Source organism: Melospiza georgiana, chromosome 11 (genome assembly GCF_028018845.1).
Source record: "Melospiza georgiana isolate bMelGeo1 chromosome 11, bMelGeo1.pri, whole genome shotgun sequence".
Lineage (NCBI taxonomy): Eukaryota > Metazoa > Chordata > Aves > Passeriformes > Passerellidae > Melospiza > Melospiza georgiana.
Window position 1 is genome coordinate 18,630,417 of NC_080440.1, and position 21,920 is coordinate 18,652,336.

Sequence of the window (21,920 nt, forward strand, 5' to 3'; positions counted from 1 at the left end):
AAGTCAAATTTAAGATGCTTTAATTTGACCTGTCCTTGATTCTTCAATTACTTACCTTGAGTAACAAAGTTTTCATGCATATCTTCACTCCAAACTAGGAATTTTTTGCATTCCTGTGGCCTTGTAATTCCCTGTTGTCTGACCTTTAAAATCCTTTTAACGCAGATAGTTGTATGAATAAATTCAGTTAAAAAAAATCACTGAATGTTTATCTCCAAACTTTAAGAATTATAGATTTTTGCAGCTGTTCTCATTTTCTCTTGGTGTTTCTCTGCCCTTTTTCTTCCTCCTTGGATTCTTCCCACAATCCATGGCAGATCTGGGAATCAATCAAATCTGGAGCTGCCCTGGAGAACCCAATGCTCCTGAACAGGTTCCTGCTGCTGACATTTGCAGTGAGTACAGATAATTTGTGTCTCCTACTTGTAGTGGAAGTAGTGAAATAGTTTCTTTTTAGGAATATTAATATATTTTCTATTCATAATAATGCTGCATTAATATATTTTATATTATTTTCTAAAAATTTATAAGATTACCTGATGGCCTTACAGATATCAGTAGAAGTAGAGCAGCTGTTTCATGTTTAATTAATTGAAAACTTTACTAAATGCTCCTGCTAACAAAGCCTGAAGGATTGTACACACATTGTTTACATCTTAAATTAAAACATATACAGAGAATGGAAGTCTTGTAGTATTTTTATGATTTTCTAAAATCATTGTGAGGTGAAGACCCCTGTGGTTCCCATGGTTAAAATAAAAACCCATTAATTTTAATTAGTATTACATAATTTATTTTGATATGTCTCTTTATTACCTAATTATACTTTTTTCTTTTTTCCCCTAGGATTTAAAGAAGTATCATTTCTATTACTGGTTTTGCTACCCTGCTCTCTGCTTCCCTGATGGAATTGAGATCACACAGAAGCCTGTCTGTCTTGGGGACAGGTTCTCACTAAATCAGGTACTCAAAATCCTAAAGATTGTGAATTCTGCACTACTGACAACTCCTGTGAGCTTTAAAATTCAATATTTTTGTCATCACATCCTGAATTAATTGGAGACTAATTTATTTTAAAAACTTCACTTTTTTATTTCTATGTTTGTTTTTTTATTTACCTTTTGTTCCATGATTTGTTTAAATTATCTCAGTTTAGGTGCAGATATGGCAAACAGTTCTTGAAGAGATGATTATGCTAAGCTATATATTTTATATTTATTTTTGAGATATATATGTTAAGCTGTATATAAAAATGAATATTAATATGTAGTTATGGATACAGCTTTGGTTTTGAAACTCATTTAAAAAACCTTTATAAAGGGGCATCCCTTGAGTGAGCCAGCTCATTAAAATTACAAAATTATTAATAAAATGCATGTTTAGACAAGAAAAGGAACTTGTTTTTTTTTTTATTTTTTAGGAAAAAAATTTAAAAAATTTAATTTCTTCCATATTACAGTGCAGAATTGTTAAAACTCTTGGTTCAGTTGTGTTTGCACTTTCAGATCCAAGCCCTTCAGAAAGCCTATGATGACCTCTGCCAGGAGGAGGGGGTGACAGCCTTGCCTTATTTTTTAATCAAATATCATGATAATTCTGTCGTGATATCCCTGCTGAAAAAGTGGGATGGCTTCTTTCAAGAGCAAGGAGAAAAGGTAATGAGAATTTTATATAATTTTATGTAATTAAATGCTTAATCTGTGAATGGTTTGAGGCTTTCATACTGAGCTGGGCACGGTGGTTGTGTCCTGAGGGTGGCTGTAAAGTGATTTTTGTGCTGTTTTCCCTTTGATTTGTTCTCTTGCTGGCCTGGGCCCTGTCACTTTTTGATCATCCCAAAATCAGTGCAGAATTTTGGGTTTGGAGCAAGGCTTCAGTTGCTGGGCTTCCCTCCTAAATGTGTTTTTAAAGTAATAAAAATGCATTTACAGCAGGGAACATCCAGTGTCCCTGAAGAGGCCAAACTGAAGAAATCTCAAAGCTGTGGCAAAAGCTTGAGGAAAACCTGGTGTGACCATGGATTAAATATTTATAAATATGCAAAATGTGTCTGTAGGCCAGAAGTTTTAAATAAAAATGCCAAATACCCTTTGCCTGACTGTGGATGGAGGAGTTCTCAATTGAATAATTTCATTTGCAGGTGACAGTTGGAGTTTATGATCCTTGTAATTTATCCCAGTATCCAGGATGGCCACTGAGAAACTTCCTGATCCTGGCAGCCCACAAATGGTACCTGTTTTATTCTTTCCCACCAAGATTATTTATTGGTTGATGTGAAATGAGATCATTTTCTCCATGGTATTTCACTAATATCAATATTGCTTGATATGAAATGAGATAATTTTCTCCGTGGTGTTTCACTCATGTCACCCACCTGAGATTTTCTTTTTTCCCTTGATATTCACTTGGAGTGATTCTGATTTTGGGCATTATTCTGGTTTTTCCTTCTGTCAGTCACAAATTCCTACAATCCTAAAATGGAAGCATTTGCCTGGGAATGCCAGCCTCACACCCTGCCAGTACCATCCAGCTGTGTCAAATCTTATTTAAAATACCCTGTGAATTTAAATAATTAATTAGTGTCAAGTAATAGCAGACTTAGACTTTAAAAAATTGATATTAGTAGGTTTTCTTCCTGTGCTACATTTACACAGTCTTGGGGTTGAGAAGGGTTTAGGCACTAGAATTCTCATTTTTTGTTTGGGGGTTTGAATCATAAGGAGGAAAAAGAATATATATTGAGAACTCAGAGAATCTTGGTGCTGCAGCAAAGTCCCAGCATGTCACCTGATGTTTGCTCTGGTACTTTTCTGCTTTTTATTCCTCTGAATCTGCAGTTTGTCCAGTGCTGGATGAATGCAAGGACAGGCTGACAGTGGTAATGCTTTGGAGCTGTGTCACACCAAACCAGTCATTTTCTGACACTTCAGGGATTATTCCTCTTTCTGTACATAATAAAGACAACACTGTCAGTACCAAGACAAAAAGGCTCATTCAGAACCTGCAAAGGACTAAAGCTGTGTGAAATGGTGCTAAAACAAATCCCTTTTCCATTGAAAACGTTGCATGTCTGTCTCTATTTCTCTTTTATCTGGCTGGCAGGGGCAGTGCTCTGCAGAGGCTTGAGGTGCTCTGCTTCAGAGACAGGACCATGCAAGGGGTGAGGGACATCACCCACAGCATCATCTTTGAAATCAAACTGCCACAGGCACCCCTGGGCCCAGGTAAGCCATTAAAAACTATATTTTCCCCTTTTTTTCGCCTTCTTAATCGCTGCTGACATGGCAAAATAAATTACTGTTACAAAATTGTTACTTATGCTAAGTTGTTTCAAATGGATTTTAAATTGTTTCAATTTCTGTTAAATATCTCTAAAGGAAGTGGTTCCTTTTTCAACAAAGAAAGAAGAGAGAATACTCTGTCTTTAATTTGTTCCTCCTGTAATTGTGTTTCTAATTGAAAACTAAGAAAAATCCTGCTGGTGGCATAGAAAATGAAATAAAACACCAGTTTGTCTCATTTTTTCTTGTTGAATTTGTATACAGTCCCTCAGGTAGGAAAAACATGATAGTGAATTTATGGGATCAGAATTTCTGGAGAATTTCTAAAATTATAAAAATCTGCCCCAGAATGGGAGTGTTCCTTTAATCCCATAGTGACACATCCAGGTGTATTTTAAAGCAGTAAACTTAAAATATTAAAACATAATCTCAGATGTAATTTCTAGGTACAGGACAGCACCACAAATTTTCTCTACCTCAGGCCAAAAGTTCTGAATGCTTCAGATGTCCTTGTTGCAAATTATTTCATTCTATATAATTAAGGTACATAATTCTCCACTGAATTTGCAGATGGGGTCTAGGGACCATGAAATGATGACTGAAATTAGTAAAATTGACTGAATTATGAATTTACTGAGCTTGGCATTAAAGATCTGATGGGGAATGATGCCAGCTCTGTGCTGGGTTTGAAGCTGAACAGGCAAAAGCAGCACAGGGGACACCTGAGAGCAAATTAAACTACAGGTTATTTACTGGCAAGTTTAAAATAAGGTTTTTTCCAACAGGCTTAATTCCAAAAAATTTTATTTTTTTAAGTCCTAGGATATTAAGGTTTTTATTCTTTCTTTCCTTTATTCTTGCTTTTTTTTTGTTTTTGTTTGTTTTGTTTGGGTTTTTAATTTTTTTTTTTTGTGTTTTGAATATTTCAAACAGATTGTCCAAAAGCTGTTGGATGGGAGAAGAACCAAAAGGGAAGCCTGGGGCCAAGGATGGTGAATCTCAGTGAATGCATGGATCCAAAAAGGTTTGGTTTTTATCTTTTAAATTCCCACAGTTTTCTTTACTTTAATCCATAGCAAGTTGAAATGTGAAATAGGGAAGAATATGCAGTAAAGCATCCACTGGATAGTGTTTGGACTTTCTTTTGGAGGGAAGGACCTTCACAGAGCACATATTTAGAATTTGTCTTCATACCCAAAACTGGGTATGCAGTGCACTGCCTGCAGCAGAAATCTTGGCAATTTTGGGCTCTAGCTGAGAATTCTGAGTGCATTTATTTAAAATTGAGTGAAATGTAGGTCAGATTGTTATAGGCCTGTGGAATTTCATTGAATTCCATAACCTGCAGGGTGTTCATGAAAATGAGCATGGGGGAAAGTTCATCCTTTGGGGTTTGTCAGAGTGGGACAGGAAGGAGCTCAGGAAATGTGACTTTAATAATTTTTATCATTTTGTTTGGGCAATGGATTGAAAAGAATGAGGTTACAGAGTGTCTGCATCTGTGTCCTTGCCTTGGAAAAACCTCTTGGTCTGATGGTTCAGGTTCAGCCCATAAAGCAAAGCCATTTTTATGAAGCATTTATGGAAATTCTCAGAGTATTCACAGATATTCAATAAAGTTCATCTCAGGGTTGTTAATTCTTTAGGTTTATTGACCTTCTTTACTTGATTAAATTATCTAAGAGCTTCCCAAAGAGGTGTTGGTAAAATGCCACCTTGACAATTGCGATGTAAATCCTTGTTGGACAAAGAATTTTGTGGATGCTGAAAAGATTTTATTTATGATGTGTGAGGGAATGAAAGTTGCAGGAATCTGAGACCTGTGGTGGTGTGGCTTGGTGAGGGCTTTAACACCCTGTGCTCTGATGGATATAAAAATCTGCCCCTTGCTTGAACACAGATTTCCTACTTCATTTTCTTTCTCAAACTTCCACAGAGATGCTTTAGGCACAAGTGGAATATTTCAGTTTAAGGACAGGTGTAACTGGATACAGGAAACCAGGTAGTTTTAAAAAAACCCAAAAATTTATGGACAAATTATCTGTCTTAGCACTCAGCTTAACAAGAATCTTGGCTGAGACACCATTTTTATTTTCATATTTGCATTAATTTTATTACTGAAATTTTAGTTTTAGATTGTTACTTTTTCAGAAGCCCTTGTCTGTTTATCATATTACCTATTTATTATACTGCTGAATTCTTCCTTTAAAAAAAATTGTTTAAAAATAACTAATTTAGCTGAAATACGAGTGACTCCTTTGTTGGAGAAGCACAGGAGGGTTCAGAAGTTGTTGTTATGTATTCCATGGCACAGGTTGGCAGAATCATCCGTGGATCTGAATTTGAAGTTGATGTGCTGGAGGTTGGTGCCTACTCTGGATCTGGAGAAGATTGTGGCTGCCAAGTGTCTGCTGCTGGGAGCTGGCACCCTGGGCTGCAGTGTGGCAAGGACCTTGATGGTGAATCCTTCCTCTCACAAATAATCTCCTGCTTCTCATAAAATCTAAATTAATTTAATTTTTTTTGTCCAGCTGCCATCACACATCAGATCCAAATTGCATTCTCTGCATCAGAATATACAGAATGCACATGAGTTATATTAGAAATTGCAGGGAAGAGATCTGTACCTAATGGAAATAAGTAATTCAATTGCTGCTGACATAATATATATATTATATTATGTTATATTATGTTATATTATGTTATATTATATTATATTATATTATATTATATTATATTATATTATATTATATTATATTATATTATATTATATTATATTATATTATATTATATTATATTATATTTATTATATTATATTTATTATATTGTATTTATTATATTATATTTATTATATTATATTATATTTATTATACTATATACGTATATATATAATTATAATAGTAAGGGCACCTCTCAATAGCTGCTGACGTGAGAAAGTAAGGGAACCTTGGCAGAATATTCTGAATTTATATTAAAAAAAGAAATTCTGGAACAAATTTACAAGCTACAAAGACCAAATTCATAGTGAAGCACTTGAAATAACTGTGCTGGTAATTCCTTTCAGGGGTGTTCACCCCATTCCAGTGAATTTAGTAGGGTTTGAGGGATTTCTGTTAAATGCTATATTTAGCACTTAAAAACCAAATTATTTATATATATATTTATATAAAATTTATATATTTATTATATAGAGATATTTAGCAACCAAATTTTCTGTTCCCTTATTTCAGTCACTTCAAAAAACTACAAAAACTTTTTGTAGCTTAAAAAAAGTGAACAAAACTCAACGTTGAGTGTATGACATCACACAAAAACATTTCCCAAGGCTGTTGTACTTATCTTTATTAACTTTTGTTCTCCTTTAGGGCTGGGGAGTGAGGAAAATCACTTTTGTGGACAATGCAAAGATCTCCTACTCCAACCCTGTGCGGCAGCCGCTCTACGAGTTCGAGGATTGCCTGAGTGGGGGCAAGCCCAAGGCTCTGGCAGCAGCAGAAAGGCTGCAGAAAATCTTCCCAGGAGTGGTAAAATCATTATTTCCATGTTGCTATCACTGGGGGAAAGGGAAAAAAATAAGAAAAAAAATGACTTTAAATTGCTATTCCAGGTTGTAGTAGTTAAACGTTAAAAACACTACGTAGGGTTTTATGAAATATTTCAGTTGGTTACTGAAATATCTTAGTTGGTTACTGAAATATTTCAGGAGGTTACTAAAGTATTTCAGTTAGCTGCTGAAATATTTTACTTCAAATTTCCGTTCCTGGTAACGTTGTTGAGGTAAATTGTCACAATATGACACAAAATGAATGACACTCACAGGCTGAGATGTCCAAGGCAAATAAATCTAGTTTATTTCTGGACCTCAATATTTATAGAATTCCAAAAGTGACCATGGATTGGAGGATGAAATTGCCACCTCTCCAACCACACTGGTCAAACCAACAGTCCATCAATACTCTCCTCTTCCAGACAGTAATGCAAACTAATCATTATTTACATGAAAAGTGCATGAGAAACTCCAATACAAAAATGTAAACATCAGAAGGCTTAGGAAAACTTTAGAAGAGCAGGGTGACAGTAAATATTTGTAGTAATGAAATATTATTAAGGATCATTAAGTAAATTTTTAGCTTGTTGATAGTGAAGTGAATTTTTTTCTTGTCTAGGATGTCCTAAGGAGCTTTGAGTAACGCCAGGTCAGATTTATTAATTGTCTGCTCTGGGAGCAGGTCCTGAGGGAAGAAATAAATGTATTTTTGAGATTTCCTATTATTTTTCATACCCCAAATTTGCAATCTTCTCTAAATTGATTTTCTATATTAGAAGCTATAGCTTGGTTTTTAACAGCCAGCAGAGAGAACAACATACAGTCCCCTTTTTTAAATGTCATTCTAATATTTTATGAGATGCTAACTAAATATTTTGGATCATTTGGGGGCATTTTAAAACTTTTCTTAGATTCCTGAGATTTTGGGACTCTGTGGAATGAGCAAGATCTTTCTTTGGGGATATGTATAGACACTTACTCCTCTTTAAAATAATGCCAATGTGCTCTTTGAGCTCTTTTTGCCATTGTTTGGCTGCCAAATGCACCTCAGCCACTTTGGCTGGTGACTGCTGTCTTTGTTTTGAGGGACAGTTATTCAAATAAAATTGTTGGAGTTGCCAGGCTTGTCTGTATTCCTACAGCTACAATGCCTGGATTGAACTTTTTTTTTTTTTTTGAATTCTGGTAGGATTTTAGTATTTACAAACCACATTGACCATTTTGTGGTGCAGTTAATTCCATCTTATTTATTTTAATTTATTAAACAAATAAATTTGGCCTTCCTAAGTCACCAGCAGTGTGAATTGAGCTGATCTAATCAATCAGCATTTCAGCAGCACAGGCTTGATGGGTTATCCATGAACACTTTATTCAAACACAACATGGATTAAGTTCTGTATTCCTACCAGGAATTTTGGAGGAGATAATGACACTGGAATTAAAGCCTGCCCAAAAATGTCCTGATGTCTCTGGTGATGGTACAGAGGGGAACAAGAGGTGGATCCTTTGGTATGGTTAATGCAGCTGTTACCCACAGTCATTTCTCCAAGCTGCTAGATGGGCCTGGTTCTTTTTATCCTCAGGGTGATTTCTGTCTGTGTTTTCTGTCTGTGTTTTCTGTCTGTTTTTTCTGTCTGTTATTTATGTGTGTTCATCCTTTTGGTCATTTGTCTCACCTGGATTTATGAGTTGTGCTGATCATTAATTGGTCTGTGCCAAAGCACATTCCACCAACCTTCCTCTCCTCTCTTCCCATGGAATTTTATGCTCGGTTCATCCAGTTTTTTGTATTTTGGTTCCTAATTTTTCCTGCAGTGCCAAACAGGGAGGCTTTGGCAAGGCTTGTCCTTCTGTGACAGAAATGAGGGCTCCATCCTTCCCTTCCCTTCCAGCAGATTCTGGCAGCTTGTGCTGCCACATTTCTGAAGGAGGGAATGAATTGTTTGCATTGTCCGTGCACTGTGTAGATGCTTCTTTGGCTCAGTATTTGCTCTCAGTGTGTCCTGCCCAAGTAATGGGCTGGAAGAGGGAAATGTTTCTGCCACAGGAACAAATCCTGCACCTCTGCAGTGACAAGTCTCAGAAGTGCTTTTTGCTGTCTCAGATTCCCACATGGCTTGGGAATTACTGGGAAATCATCCAAGGCTGTTCTCCTCCTGAGGAGCTGAAAATGAGGAGCAGTGTGTGTGATGCTGCACGTGGCTGTGACTGAGGCAGGATTTAGCAGCAGAAATACAAACTGCAGCCTGTTAAAATCATGTGGGAAGGGGCTGGAAAGAGAATCAGGACACAATTTTCAATCACTGATCATAATCATGTGTAAATGTGGCTGCTTGGCATTGGGGTGCTGTTTGTAACCCCTGGGATCAGGAGCAGCTCCACTCTGTTCTTGTAGCAATTTACTAATCCTGCTAAGACTTTGAGTGTGTTCTGCCTAAATCCAGAGTGAGAAACCCCAGCACTGTACCACAGAGAGGTTCTGCATTCTGACAAGGGGAATTGAATTTGTCCTCTGCTCTGTGCTGAATTTCACACCTCTTTAATCACAAGGTCACCCTCTGAACTGCTGATTTTCTCTCTGCCTCTCTCCAGAGCTCTGAGGGTTACAACATGAGCATCCCCATGCCAGGCCACCCCGTGAACTTCTCAGAGGTGACCATGGCCCAGGCTCAGAAGGACGTGGCACAGCTGGAGGAGCTCATCGAGAGCCACGACGTGGTGTTCCTGCTGATGGACACCAGGGAGAGCCGCTGGCTGCCAGCCCTCATCGCAGCCAGCAAGAGGAAGGTGGGCCGCAAGCCATTCATTGCCTTTCTCCCTTTCCTTTCATTTTCTTTCCTTTTTTTTTTCCCTTTCTTTTTCTTTTTTCCTTTCCTTTTTTTCCCCCTTTCCTTTTTTCCTTTCCTTTCCCATCAATGGCCAGATGTGGTGTTCCTGCTGATGGACACCTGGGAGAGCTGCTGGCTGCCTGCTCTCACTGCAGGTGTGCTGCCAATCCATTCATTTCCTTTTCCCCCTTTCCTTTTCCCCTTCTCTTTTCCCTTTCCTGCTCTCATTGCAGCCAGCAAGAGGAAGGTGCTGCCAGTCTTTTCCTTTTCCTTTTCCTTTTCCTTTTCCTTTTCCTTTCCTTGAAATTTCCTTTCTTTGAAATTTCCTTTCCTTTCCTTTCCTTTCCTTGAAATTTCCTTTCCTTGAAATTTCCTTTCCTTTCCTTGAAATTTCCTTTCCTTTCCTTGAAATTTCCTTTCCTTTCCTTGAAATTTCCTTTCCTTGAAATTTCCTTTCCTTTCCTTTCCTTGAAATTTCCTTTCCTTGAAATTTCCTTGAAATTTCTTTTCCTTTCCTTTCCTTGACATTTCCTTTCCTTGAAATTTCCTTTCCTTTCCTTGAAATTTCCTTTCCTTTCCTTGAAATTTCCTTTCCTTGAAATTTCCTTTCCTTGAAATTTCCTTTCCTTTCCTTGAAATTTCCTTTCTTTGAAATTTCCTTTCCTTGAAATTTCCTTGAAATTTCCTTTCCTTCCCCTTTCCCTTCTCCTTTTTCCCCTTTCCTGCTCTCATTGCAGCCAGCAAGAGGAAGGTGTCCCACCAAGCCACTCATTTCCTTCCCTTTCATTCTCCCTTTAAGTCCTTTATTTTATTTTATTATCATTTATTTCTTATTTTATTTTAATTCCTTTCTTTTAAATTTCTGGCCCTGAGCAATGGATTTCTTTCTTTATAGCTTAAATGAGCTTCCCTTTGCTAGTGGAGAGATTCAGTGAGGGCTTCACTGAGTCACAGCCTCAGGTGTAAGTGTGTGTAACTTGATAACTCATCAGCTCCTCCTTAATGCTCCTGGCCTTTCTTGCACCTGTGGTGTTTCTTTCTGTTTTAGTTGTTTGAAAACAGCACAGGAATGACAAAATGAGCAAATTTGCAAAGCTTGTTATCTCCTTATGAAAAATCTGATTCTATTCCCCAGAGGACTGACTCTCCATGTTTGTTTAAAAATAAATATCAATAATATTAACCCATCACACAGCCCAGGCAGGGTGTTCCTGGCACTGTGTTTGTGCTGCTTATGGACACAAAAATCCTGCTACATACTGAGCAGAAATTTGGAGCAGAAATTATATGAATAAAGCAATTTCTGACCTTTCTGTTCTCTCTCAGAGCTGCCAGTATGAGCATCTTGAAGTCCACTTTTTAAATCTCTTGAGAGTTTTAAAACAATTCAAATCAGCCAATTCCTAATTATTATGGGAGCTGGCTGATTTTAATTATCACTTTTTATTATTATTACCACAAAATCTTTGTGTTGTTTTGGTACCATACAGAACTTTTTTCTTCAACTCAACCCAACTCTACTTTTAACTGTGTTAAGAGTTTTTCAAAACTTCAGTTTCAAAATTTCAAAGTTTGAAGCTGGGAAGTGCCAGGGCCAGCCTACTCTTCCACATGGTATGGTTGGGAATTTCCAGCAATATATGGAGTTTTTTGTGCATGTTTTATATTAATTCTGTCTGGTTCAGTCAGGAAAGAATGATTTTATGATCTCCAAAACTTCCCTCCCATGTTTTCTTAGCCAGCAGTGCCCCTCTACATTTTCCTTGCAGCACTTGTATAATTTTGAGGATAAACTTTGAAACTTTTGGTGACATTTCTCTGTTACTCCGTGGTGCAGTGTGTCTGCATCACAATTGGTTGATTTGATAACATCCCTTAGATCTGAGGAGATGGAACTCTGTCACTGAAAAAACAGCAGGGAAATCTCCAGGTGTCCAAACAAATGCTCAGTATTTTATGTTGGTAAACACCCAATGAGAGCTCTGCTCCAAATGTGAGTTTGTGTGGCACCTGCTGATCTCAATTACTGCAGAGTTTGGTCCCAAAGGTCTCAAAATGAAAGTAAAGAAGGTGGTGAGAGATGATTTGTGTGAAATGCACACCACCAGGTCTGTGAGTAGCCAAGAGTTCTTTTCCCCACTCCACCATTCAAGTGCCTTGGGGATCTTTGCCATTCCTGCAGTCCTTCCCCAAAACAAACACCTCAGACAAACCAACCCCTCAAATGCTAAATCCTCATGTCAGATATTCAATCTCTGCTCCTGCTGAGCACTGGAACTTGTTAAAATGTATCCTTGCCAAAAGATACTTTTTCATTTGTCTCTTGTACTTTTCCATTGTCTCTTTATCAAAACCAGATGATTTTTTTTTTAATTAAGGCTCAATCAGTTAGAATGGAATAGTTACCTGTAAACTGAGAAGAAACAGTTGATTGCAGTGGGAATTGTTTAACAATATCAGTAATTTCTGCTAATAGCAGCTCTTACTCATATTTTGGTAGTGGAACACTTTATTCAGGTTTTACAGGTAGATGCAGTGAGAAGATGGAATCTTTTAATTGCACACATTCAACAGCAGGGTTCCCCTTCAGGACTGAGGAAAAACAAACTACTCCAAGGCTGAAACAATATGCAAAAATAATTGGAAATACTGAGAACGATGATGAGACTCAAAGCTTGCTAATTAAGATGAGCAATTCTTGAGAGAGCTTCCCTCAGAGTTCTTCTTTTAAATAATTCCTGGCTGGAAGAATGGAAGACAAGGAAGTGCTGCAGCAGAATTTCTACCAACAGGAGGTGCAGAGGAAGCAGTGCATCTTCCTTTGTACTTGACTGGCTGCAGTCATTATTGTGTTGATATTTGTGCTCCAAATTCCTCTGTGCACTTGCCACAAAGTGGAGAGAGAGGGGAAATGAGGACACAGGAATTGTGCAGCACAGCTGCTCCTGCTCCCCATGTGACTAAGCAGATGCAGATGAAGCCCATAAGTAATCATTAATTGCTTTCCTTACTGAGCAGAAATTGCTTTGGATAACAGATGGTATTTCATTGCTTGAAGCTGCTGTTGCTTCTTTATTTTTTTGTCACAAGTTTGTGTAACAACTAGAGGGAGTTATTCATTCAGATCAGATTGCCCTGAAAGGCACAGAAAAGGACAAGGCCTTGTGACTTTCTGGAACAGACTTTTATTTTGGTTTTGGTTTTTTTCTAAGGGCTTGACAGCTGGAATTCTGCACCTTTCAGAAGCTCTGTTGTTTATGGCTAAGGTGGTAAATATGCAGTTAATGGGTTGCTCATCCATCTGCAGCCTGTGGGTTTTTTGGCATTTATAGTGAATAAAAACCTCAAGGCTGCTTTTTTCTTCCCCTCCCTTTTTGGCTCACTTAAAATCTGTTGTTCTCTCTTTATTGTTCACAGTTGGTCATCAATGCTGCCTTGGGATTTGACACTTTTGTTGTTATGAGACACGGCCTGAAGAAACCAAAACAGCAAGAATCTGCTGGTGATTCACATTTCAGCAACACCTCTGCTCCTTCTGATCTGCTGGGATCCTCACTGTTCTCAAATATCCCTGGCTACAAACTGGGCTGCTACTTCTGCAACGATGTTGTGGCACCAGGGGATGTGAGTAGAACCTTACGCAAACAGTGATTATATATTATATATTCTATATTATTCTATATTCTATATTCTATATCTCTCTGTTATATATTATATGTCTGTCTTTTGTTGCAATTCGAATTTTTCATTGAATTCTTAATGGCGTTTCCTAAAGGGATCTGCTACTTCTGCAATGGTGTTGTGGCACTAGGGGATGTGAGTAGAACTTAATGCAAATGGTGATTATATATTATATATCTCTATATTATATATCTCTATATTCTATATTATATATCTCTATATTCTATATTATATATCTCTCTTTTGTTGCAATTTTAATTTTTATTTGGTTTTAATGGCATTTCCTAAAGGGAACTGCTACTTCTGCAATGGTGTTGTGGCACCAGGGGATGTGAGTAGAGCATATATATAGAGTATATTATACAATATATAGAATATATTATATAATATATAATATATTATGTATGTTATGTATTTTATATATATATATATATATATCTTTTGTTGCAACTTGAATTTTTATTTGAATTTTTAATGGCATTTCCTTAAGGGATCTGCTACTTCTGCAATGGTGTTATGGCACCAGGGGATGTGAGTAGAACTTTATGCAAACAATTAATATATTATATATTATATAGTATATAGTATATATTATCTCTCTTTTGTTGCAATTTGAAGTTTTATTTGAATTATTAATGGTGTTTCCTAAAGGGATCTGCTACTTCTGCAATGGTGTTGTGGCACCAGGGGATGTGAGTAGAGCATATATACATATATATGAGTATATATATATTATATATTATATATTATATATTATATATTATATATTATATATTATATATTATATATTATATATTATATATTATATATTGTATATTTCTCTTTTGTTGCAATTTCAATTGTTATTTGAATTTGTAATGGTGTTTCCTCAAGGGATCTGCGCCATGTTGATGCACATGAGTTAAAGAAATAGCAGATTTTTATTTGGAAGGTCACAGATGTGAATTTGACCGCACTGGAGGTGTTTTGCACAGGGCAGCTGGTTCCTTTGGAGTTATTCTGCCCTCCCTTCAGGGTTGTCTGTGTTTGTAGTCCACCAGGGATCGGACTCTGGACCAGCAGTGCACGGTCAGCAGGCCTGGGCTGGCCATGGTGGCTGGAGCCCTGGCAGTGGAGCTCATGGTTTCTGTGCTGCAGCATCCAGAAGGGTGAGCCATTGCTGTTCTCTGGGAAATCACACCAATCTAACAAAATCTGTAGTGAGGAGGGGGAATTACACCTCAAGAAGGACAATTCTGTCAGGGGTGATGTCTGTAAATTAATGCAATGGGCAGTGTTGGAGGGAACTGCTTCAACAAGTCTTAAGTTTTTCTTGTCTCTCTGAATTTAACCTCAGAAAGGTATTAGGAATCTTTCAAAAGAAGAAAATGTTGCTATTAGCATATTAGTAATCTTGGATTTGCTGTCCTTTTCCTTTTTTCCCCCTTTCCTTTTTCCCCTTTCCTTTTCCTTTTCCCCCTTTGCTTTCCTTTTCCCCCTTTGCTTTCCTTTTCCCCCTTTGCTTTCCTTTTCCCCCTTTGCTTTTCTTTCCCCCTTTGCTTTTCTTTCCCCCTTTCCTTTTTCTTTTCCCCCTTTCCTTTTTCTTTTCCCCCTTTCCTTTTTCTTTTCCCCCTTTCCTTTTTCTTTTCCCCCTTTGTTTTTCTTTTCCCCCTTTGTTTTTCTTTTCCCCCTTTGCTTTTCTTTTCCCCCTTTGCTTTTCTTTTCCCCCTTTGCTTTTCTTTTCCCCCTTTGTTTTTCTTTTCCCCCTTTCCTTTTCTTTTCCCCCTTTCCTTTTCTTTTTCCCCTTTCCTTTTCTTTTCCCCCTTTGCTTTTCCTTTTCCCCCTTTGCTTTTCTTTTCCCCCTTTCCTTTTCTTTTCCCCCTTTCCTTTTCTTTTCCCCCTTTCCTTTTCTTTTCCCCCTTTCCTTTTCTTTTTCTTTCCCTGCAATGTGGAGATGCTGTAAGGTGTAGCAGGCACATGAAGGGCTTTGAGATAAGCCTTTGAGATAAGCCCTGTGTTTCAAATCTTATTTAAAACTCAGTGAGTGTGACACAGAAATTACTCTGGAATTCTGCACCCTGAACATGAGACTTGTTTCCTCTCTTTAAAACCTGGGAGAGAAGAAATGACTTAGGAGTTGCAGATGAGTCTCAGACTGATTTTTATATATATTTATCATGCTGAGTCTTGATTCCTATGAAACAGACTTTCCACACAGATTCCTGGACTCACTCTGAGCTGTAGCAAAATGTCTGGAAGCTGCCTGGAAATTCTGAGTGTGCTGTGTTGCTCTAATTTCCCCTGTTGTGTTTTTGGCAGTGGTTATGCTGTGGCCAGCAGCAGTGATGACAGAATGAATGAGCCACCCACTTCTCTTGGGCTTGTTCCTCACCAGGTAAATCATTGGTGGTAAAACCTTTTATTGAAGAGCTGGGAACTGATCATCATTGATGTTGTCTCCTTAAAAAATGCTGATTGTATTTCCCAGAGGACTGACTCTCCATGTTTATTAAAAAATAAATATCAATAATGTTAACCCATCACACAACCCAGGCAGGGTGTTCCTGGCATTGTGTTTGTGCTGCTCATCGACACAAAATTCCTGCTACATACTGAGCAGGAATTTGTTGGGAGCAGGAATTTGGAGCAGAAATCATGTGAATAAAGCAATTTCTGAATTTTCTTTTCTCCATCACAACTGCCAATATGAGCATCTTTAAGTCCACTTTTTGAATCTCTTCAGAGTTTTCAAACGTGAATTTTTACGTGAATTGGCTGATTTTATTTATTTATTATTGTTATCACAAAGTCTTCACATTGTTTTGGTACCATACAGCACTTTTTTCTTCATCTCAACCCAAATTCCACTTTCAAACGTGTTAAAAAGTTTTTCAAAAATTCCATTTCAAAATTTCACATTTGAGGTATTATTATTAATATTGCAGAGTTACTGAAGATCTGTTCCTGGTGACATCTAGTCTTTATAATAAACAGAATAAAAAGGATGATCAGTACTCCAAAGAGTTCACAACTGAAGTGATCAAACCCTGCTGCAAAGTGTTGTCAGAGCTCCCTCTGTTAACAGAAATAGTGGCCTGGAATTTTAAAATTGCCTATCAATATCATATTAACATCATAATTGAGGAATGCACAGCAATTGAATGTTCAGACTCTAGGTTACAGAGATGGAGAAAAAATATCACTTTAAGCTGTCACACCATGATTTTTTATTTTTCATGGAACTTTGCAGTCAGGAAAGTCCAACTGCAGATGGTGCTGTGGCTCTATTTCTGGCAAAGTAAAGCTGCATTTATTGTGCCATTATTTGTACAGGAAAGGGCAGTAATATGTGCTCAGTATAAATTCACTACAGGTTTTACTGGGAATGACTGTTAGAACATGGTAGATGTTATTTTTCTGGAATGTACATGTCCAGTTCACGTTGAATTTTGGAAATAGTAATGTAATTTTTGTCTTTTCATCCTCTAGATCCGAGGATTTTTATCCAGATTTGATAATGTTCTTCCAGTCAGCCTGGCATTTGATAAGTGCACAGCCTGTTCAGCCAAGGTAAGGCTGAGTTTGTGCTTTCTATTATTTTTATATTTCTAGGTCAATTTTGGGGAACTTTTTAACATTTTCTTTGACTTGGAATCTGTTCCCTCTTCAGCTAAAAGTTCTTTTTCCCTCATAATCTTTTTTTTTAGCTGTTTTCTAAATTTCTTTGGCATCACCTCTTAGCATGCTATTCTTTTTATCACCACATAAATGTTGCCATCAGCTGAAGATTACAAGCAGAGACTGACCAAGACATTGCTGAAAAAATCACAAAAATCCTTATCACGAAAATACTGTCATTATCTTTCAGCTTTGTAGGAAGAAATGAGGTTGGTATTATTTAAGAAATCCTTTCTGATGTCTGAAATTGAATAAATATCCCTTTAGCCTTCTGCAGCTTCATGTCTTTCCAAACAGGCAAAACTGTCAAAATTTCAAGTTTGTGATAGAAAACAGACAAATAATGAACAATTGAAGGGGAAAAATTGCTTCTTACCATTTCTTTCTTGAACAGATTGTTCATTTTGCTGCTGGTGCTGCCAGTCCTGAGTCACCTCAGAGTTCCCAGCTGTTTCTTGGCTCTCTGGGGCAGCTCTTGCATTGTTTCCCTCGCCTGTGGCTTTCCAAATTTCCCTCTGGCGAGTTTTTTCTGGCTGTGGAGTGCAACTTCCAGAAGTTTTCCCTGGGATCTCTCAGCAGGGAGATTCAGAGGGTTTTTGCCTCATGGTTTGAAGTGCTTGGAGTGCCATGAGTTTATTTCACCCTCTGTACCTTGAGGAAGTGCTTGCAGAAAATTCTTTTTGTTTCTTTCACTGTCCTCATCCTCCTTCCAAAGAACCATCAAACAATAATGGGGCAATTTCTGGAGAACTTGCACAATAATTCTTCTCCAGTGATCCTTTTTTTCCCTCTGGGCTCTCTGGGTACATCTGACAAGTTTTGAAGGACTCTCAATGTGCATTTTCTCTTCCTAAGTTGAAGCTCTAAAGTTGGGTGTTTCTAAAAATAACAGCAGTTGGATCTACCCTGTTGAAGAGCAGTAGCTGAAACCTTGATGGTGGAGAGTTTAAACTGTTAAATGCAGCTTTTTTGTTTCACTTTTCCTCTTATTTTCTCCTTATCTCCACTTCAGGAAACACTGCCATGTAAAAACAATAAAAACGTACATCCACACAGATAAATTCAATGCAGGGATCAATTTTTCCTTAGCAAATCATTTCCTCTTGGAGGTCATTTTAAGAGAGCCTCATTTTACATAAACAGACTTGATGATTTAATAAAAAGTGCCTTGGATTTTAGCAGCTGTGCTATTCCCAGAGAGATCACTTTTCATGTGGTTTGGGGATTGAATTTCTTGTGTGCTGAAAAGGTTCCTCCATTGGCTCACAGATTTCCTTACAGTAGAAACACAGCCTTTGTTTACTTTGCTAACTTTATTTATTAGCATAAGAATATGTCACCCTGCATTATGTGGAAATCTGATGCTGATGCTTTGAAATGACAAATCCAATTATGATTTCATTGTTGTCTCTGTGTTGGTTTGTTGTGCGAGGGTTTGTTTTGTAATAAGGTAATTTAGGATTTCATCCTGCTCCGTGTCAGAATGACTGGAGGTTCAGACTTTCAGCACAGATAGAATTGAATTTGCTGGCATTGTGTTTTTCTTTTGTCAGCATTCTCCTCCTTGAGCTCTCTGTAACTCTTAAAGCACAAAATGAATGAATTAGGAATTTTAGAAGAATGCCAGTACATCCTGAAGCCATCCAGGAGGACTCAGGAGAAGCTGCTGATCTGAATGTTTGGAGGTTGGGGTAATTTTCATTTGGACTCAGTCATTCCTTCATTTCTCTGCTGTAGAAGCTGCAGAGGCCAGACATGCAAGCAGCCAAGTTTCCCTACCAGAACTGTCCTGCCCAGGCCACGTGCCAGAGAAGCTTCCTGCAGGCAATTGTTCAGGAATTTTGGGATGCTCACAGTAGGAAACCAATCTATTTTTATTCTGGGCCAATTTTTCCCTGTATGATTCCCCCTCTGTCTTATTCTGGTTCTGCAGGAGCTGTGCTGGAATGTCAAATATCCCTGTCAGAGCTCAGGGCACTGGGAGAGCACTGAGAGCTCTTCTGGAGCCAGACTTGTTCTGGCACCAGCAAGGCACACTCCAGAGCTCTTTGGGATGGAGATTTGTCAGGCAATATTTAGGATGCATATTTTTGAGGCAAAATTTGGGTATTTGTCAGGCAATATTTGGATGGATATTTGTCAGGCAATATTTAGGATGGATATTTGTCAGATAATATTTGGATAGATATTTGTCAGATAATATTTTGGATGCATATTTTTCACGCAATATTTGCATGGATATTTGTCAGACAGAATTTAGGATGGATATTTGTCAGGCAATATTTAGGATGGATATTTGTCAGGCAATATTTAGGATGGATATCAGTCAGGGAATATTAGGATGGATATCTGTTAGGCAATATTTAGCATGGATATTTGTCAGGCAATATTTAGGATGGATATTTGTCAGGCAATATTAGGATGGATATTTTTCAGACAATATTTAGGATGGATATTTGTCAGGCAACATTTGGATGGATATTTGTCAAGCAATATTTGGATGGATATTTGTCAGGCAATACTTTTTTCTGGACCCAGAGATGGGGCAACTGAGAGGCATTTTAAAATCCTTTATTCCATTTTCTGTCTCATGAGAAGGGTGAGACAATGCAGATGTTATAATTCACACTATCACAATCAGAAGTTAACTATTTCTTAATTACAAAACACTACAAGCATTTCTTGGGTATCAGCTTTTTGCCACACCACATTATAGATGCCTTAAAACTAATAATCTAAAACTACTCCTCATAAATCTTACTAAAATGCATATTTCATAGTTCTATTTCTCTAAAGTATCTAATCTTATTTACAAAGCCATCTTTTGAAACTTTTTTCTAACTCCATTTCTCTCTCACCAATATCTGTCTTACTCCATATTATTTCTAAATCAGCATTTCTTATCTCAAAGTTTACATACAAATACACACTGTGTAAGCCTTCTATCAGGCCCTGAAACACTACAAATCCATTTCCCACAGATATTAATTTGTAACAACTGCTTTACTTACAGGAGAGAACATTTAGCTAAATTACACACTGGGCTAATTAACCTGTTTACCCTGTTGGGAGCAAAATGAGGCTGTTTGCTCATTATGTTGTGGTAAGAAGGTTTGCAATTCCTTAGAAAACAGATCTGGTTAGAAAACTGGTTAAAGCCTTAAATCATGAATGTTGAAATTTGTATTTTAAAATTTTAAAAAGTATTTTAAAGTATTTTATTGCAGAACTGCAACTGTTTCTATTTTAATGAGGGCAATGAACATTTTCTTTTATTGCTCCCCTTCTTGTGCATCATGGAATGAATGAGGAGACCCCACAGATGCAGAGTTTAATGTCAGAAAAGATAATTGCCACCAAGCAACCTGGATATAAAGATGCAGAAACCCTCTGGTTTTACCCCTAGCTCACATTTCTTGCAGAGTTAAGATTGAGCACCCACGTGCTGGAAATCTGCCTTGTTCTCCCTAAAGAGATTTCTCCTTCCCCTACTACAGTCATGCTCACGTGGAACTACCCCCACTATGAAATCAAAATCAGCACAAGGTTCTCTGCTGATTTTCCAGTACTTTCCCAACTTTCTCCTCCCTTTGCTGGGAGCTGGAGCTGCTGAAAGGGTTTTTACCCCTTTTTACCCTTTTTCACCCTCTGAGCTCCTGCTGGATATTTCTCAGTTTCACTGCATGTCACAAAGGGATCAGGGATGGCATTGTTGGCATTATTACAATTTCTGCTTTCAGGATATTCCCTGCCCTTGCAGATGTTTTACCTTTTTACCATCTCAGGAATACATGAGACCCTTTTGCTGTGACATTTACTGAGCGCTGGGGTTGTGTAAGTTATTTATGAGTGTTTCAGTTTGGAAATCTGTCATCATGGAGCCTCAACAATGCTCTCATTGTTCTCCTCTGCTCACTGCTGGGCCTGCATTTTTATTTGAAATTGTTCTGATCACTTATGACAGCAACCTGCAAGATTCCATCACTCACTGATGCTTTTCAGTTGAGATAATTTTGATTTTTTGATTCCAGGCCCTTCAGATTTACCCTGACTGCGCTAAGACATTCTCCTTTGTTTTCTCCCAGTAGCAATGGGTGATCTGTCAATGAAACTCCTTCAAATATTTTTTATATTATACACATCTTTATATTATACACATCTTTATATTATACATTTTTACATTACACTTGACAGTTCTCAAGTCAAGTATTGTGTGGATATAAAAGTTATGGGGGGAAAAAGCCTTGGTGGTTCCTATCCTAAGAAAAAAAAGAAAATATCACTTGCAAAGCTTCCAGAATTGATGAAGGAAATGGGGAGAAATGTTTGTCCTTCAGGAATGAACATTTCAAAAATGAAAAGAATGTTTTATCTGTAGCTGTGCTGTGAAGTCAGTGAAACAGAGCCCACATGTAACTTTCCTTATTTCCTGAATTTATATGTGTGAGCATCTGACAAGTCTCTGTACAAATTAATATTGGATAGATTTTATTGAGATTTGAAGAATGAATTGTTAATACAGCCAGGCACATTTTCAGCATCCTGAGTTCTATGTAGGACACCTCTTAGAAATGAATAAAAATTAATTTTCTCATTGTTATATTTAAATTTCAGAATAGTAGGGTTTAAAGAAAAGAGGAAACCTGCCATTGTTTCAGGCAATAGGATAATTTCTCACAGACTGTATTTCTGTTACATTTAAATGAAATTGTTTGGGTCTCGTTTGGGATTTTTCCCAGAAATTCTTCCTCCAATTCAGTGAAATTCTAACTACAATTAGGAAAAAGTAAAGCACTATCAGTGAGGAAAAAGACAGCATCACTCCAGTTTTTAATATTGACATATTCAATATCTACCTGTGCCTACAATATCATTTTTAATTATATTAGAGATAATCTGTGCTGTCTTGTCATCTCTCTGTGAAGC

At 37.4% G+C, this 21,920-nt stretch overlaps 1 protein-coding gene across 1 annotated transcript in view; it reads left to right on the forward strand.

Annotated features, from left to right (window-relative positions):
* ATG7 (autophagy related 7) overlaps window positions 1-21,920 on the forward strand; it is a 95,274-nt gene that overhangs the window by 1,994 nt on the left and 71,360 nt on the right. The window contains exons 4-16 of the mRNA XM_058031749.1: window positions 318-395; window positions 847-963; window positions 1,506-1,655; window positions 2,141-2,229; window positions 3,103-3,224; window positions 4,215-4,305; window positions 5,596-5,740; window positions 6,647-6,805; window positions 9,421-9,615; window positions 13,074-13,280; window positions 14,370-14,485; window positions 15,636-15,711; window positions 16,806-16,886. Coding sequence (XP_057887732.1) covers window positions 318-395; window positions 847-963; window positions 1,506-1,655; window positions 2,141-2,229; window positions 3,103-3,224; window positions 4,215-4,305; window positions 5,596-5,740; window positions 6,647-6,805; window positions 9,421-9,615; window positions 13,074-13,280; window positions 14,370-14,485; window positions 15,636-15,711; window positions 16,806-16,886 — 1,626 coding nt within the window. The remainder of the gene's footprint in view (window positions 1-317; window positions 396-846; window positions 964-1,505; window positions 1,656-2,140; window positions 2,230-3,102; window positions 3,225-4,214; window positions 4,306-5,595; window positions 5,741-6,646; window positions 6,806-9,420; window positions 9,616-13,073; window positions 13,281-14,369; window positions 14,486-15,635; window positions 15,712-16,805; window positions 16,887-21,920) is intronic.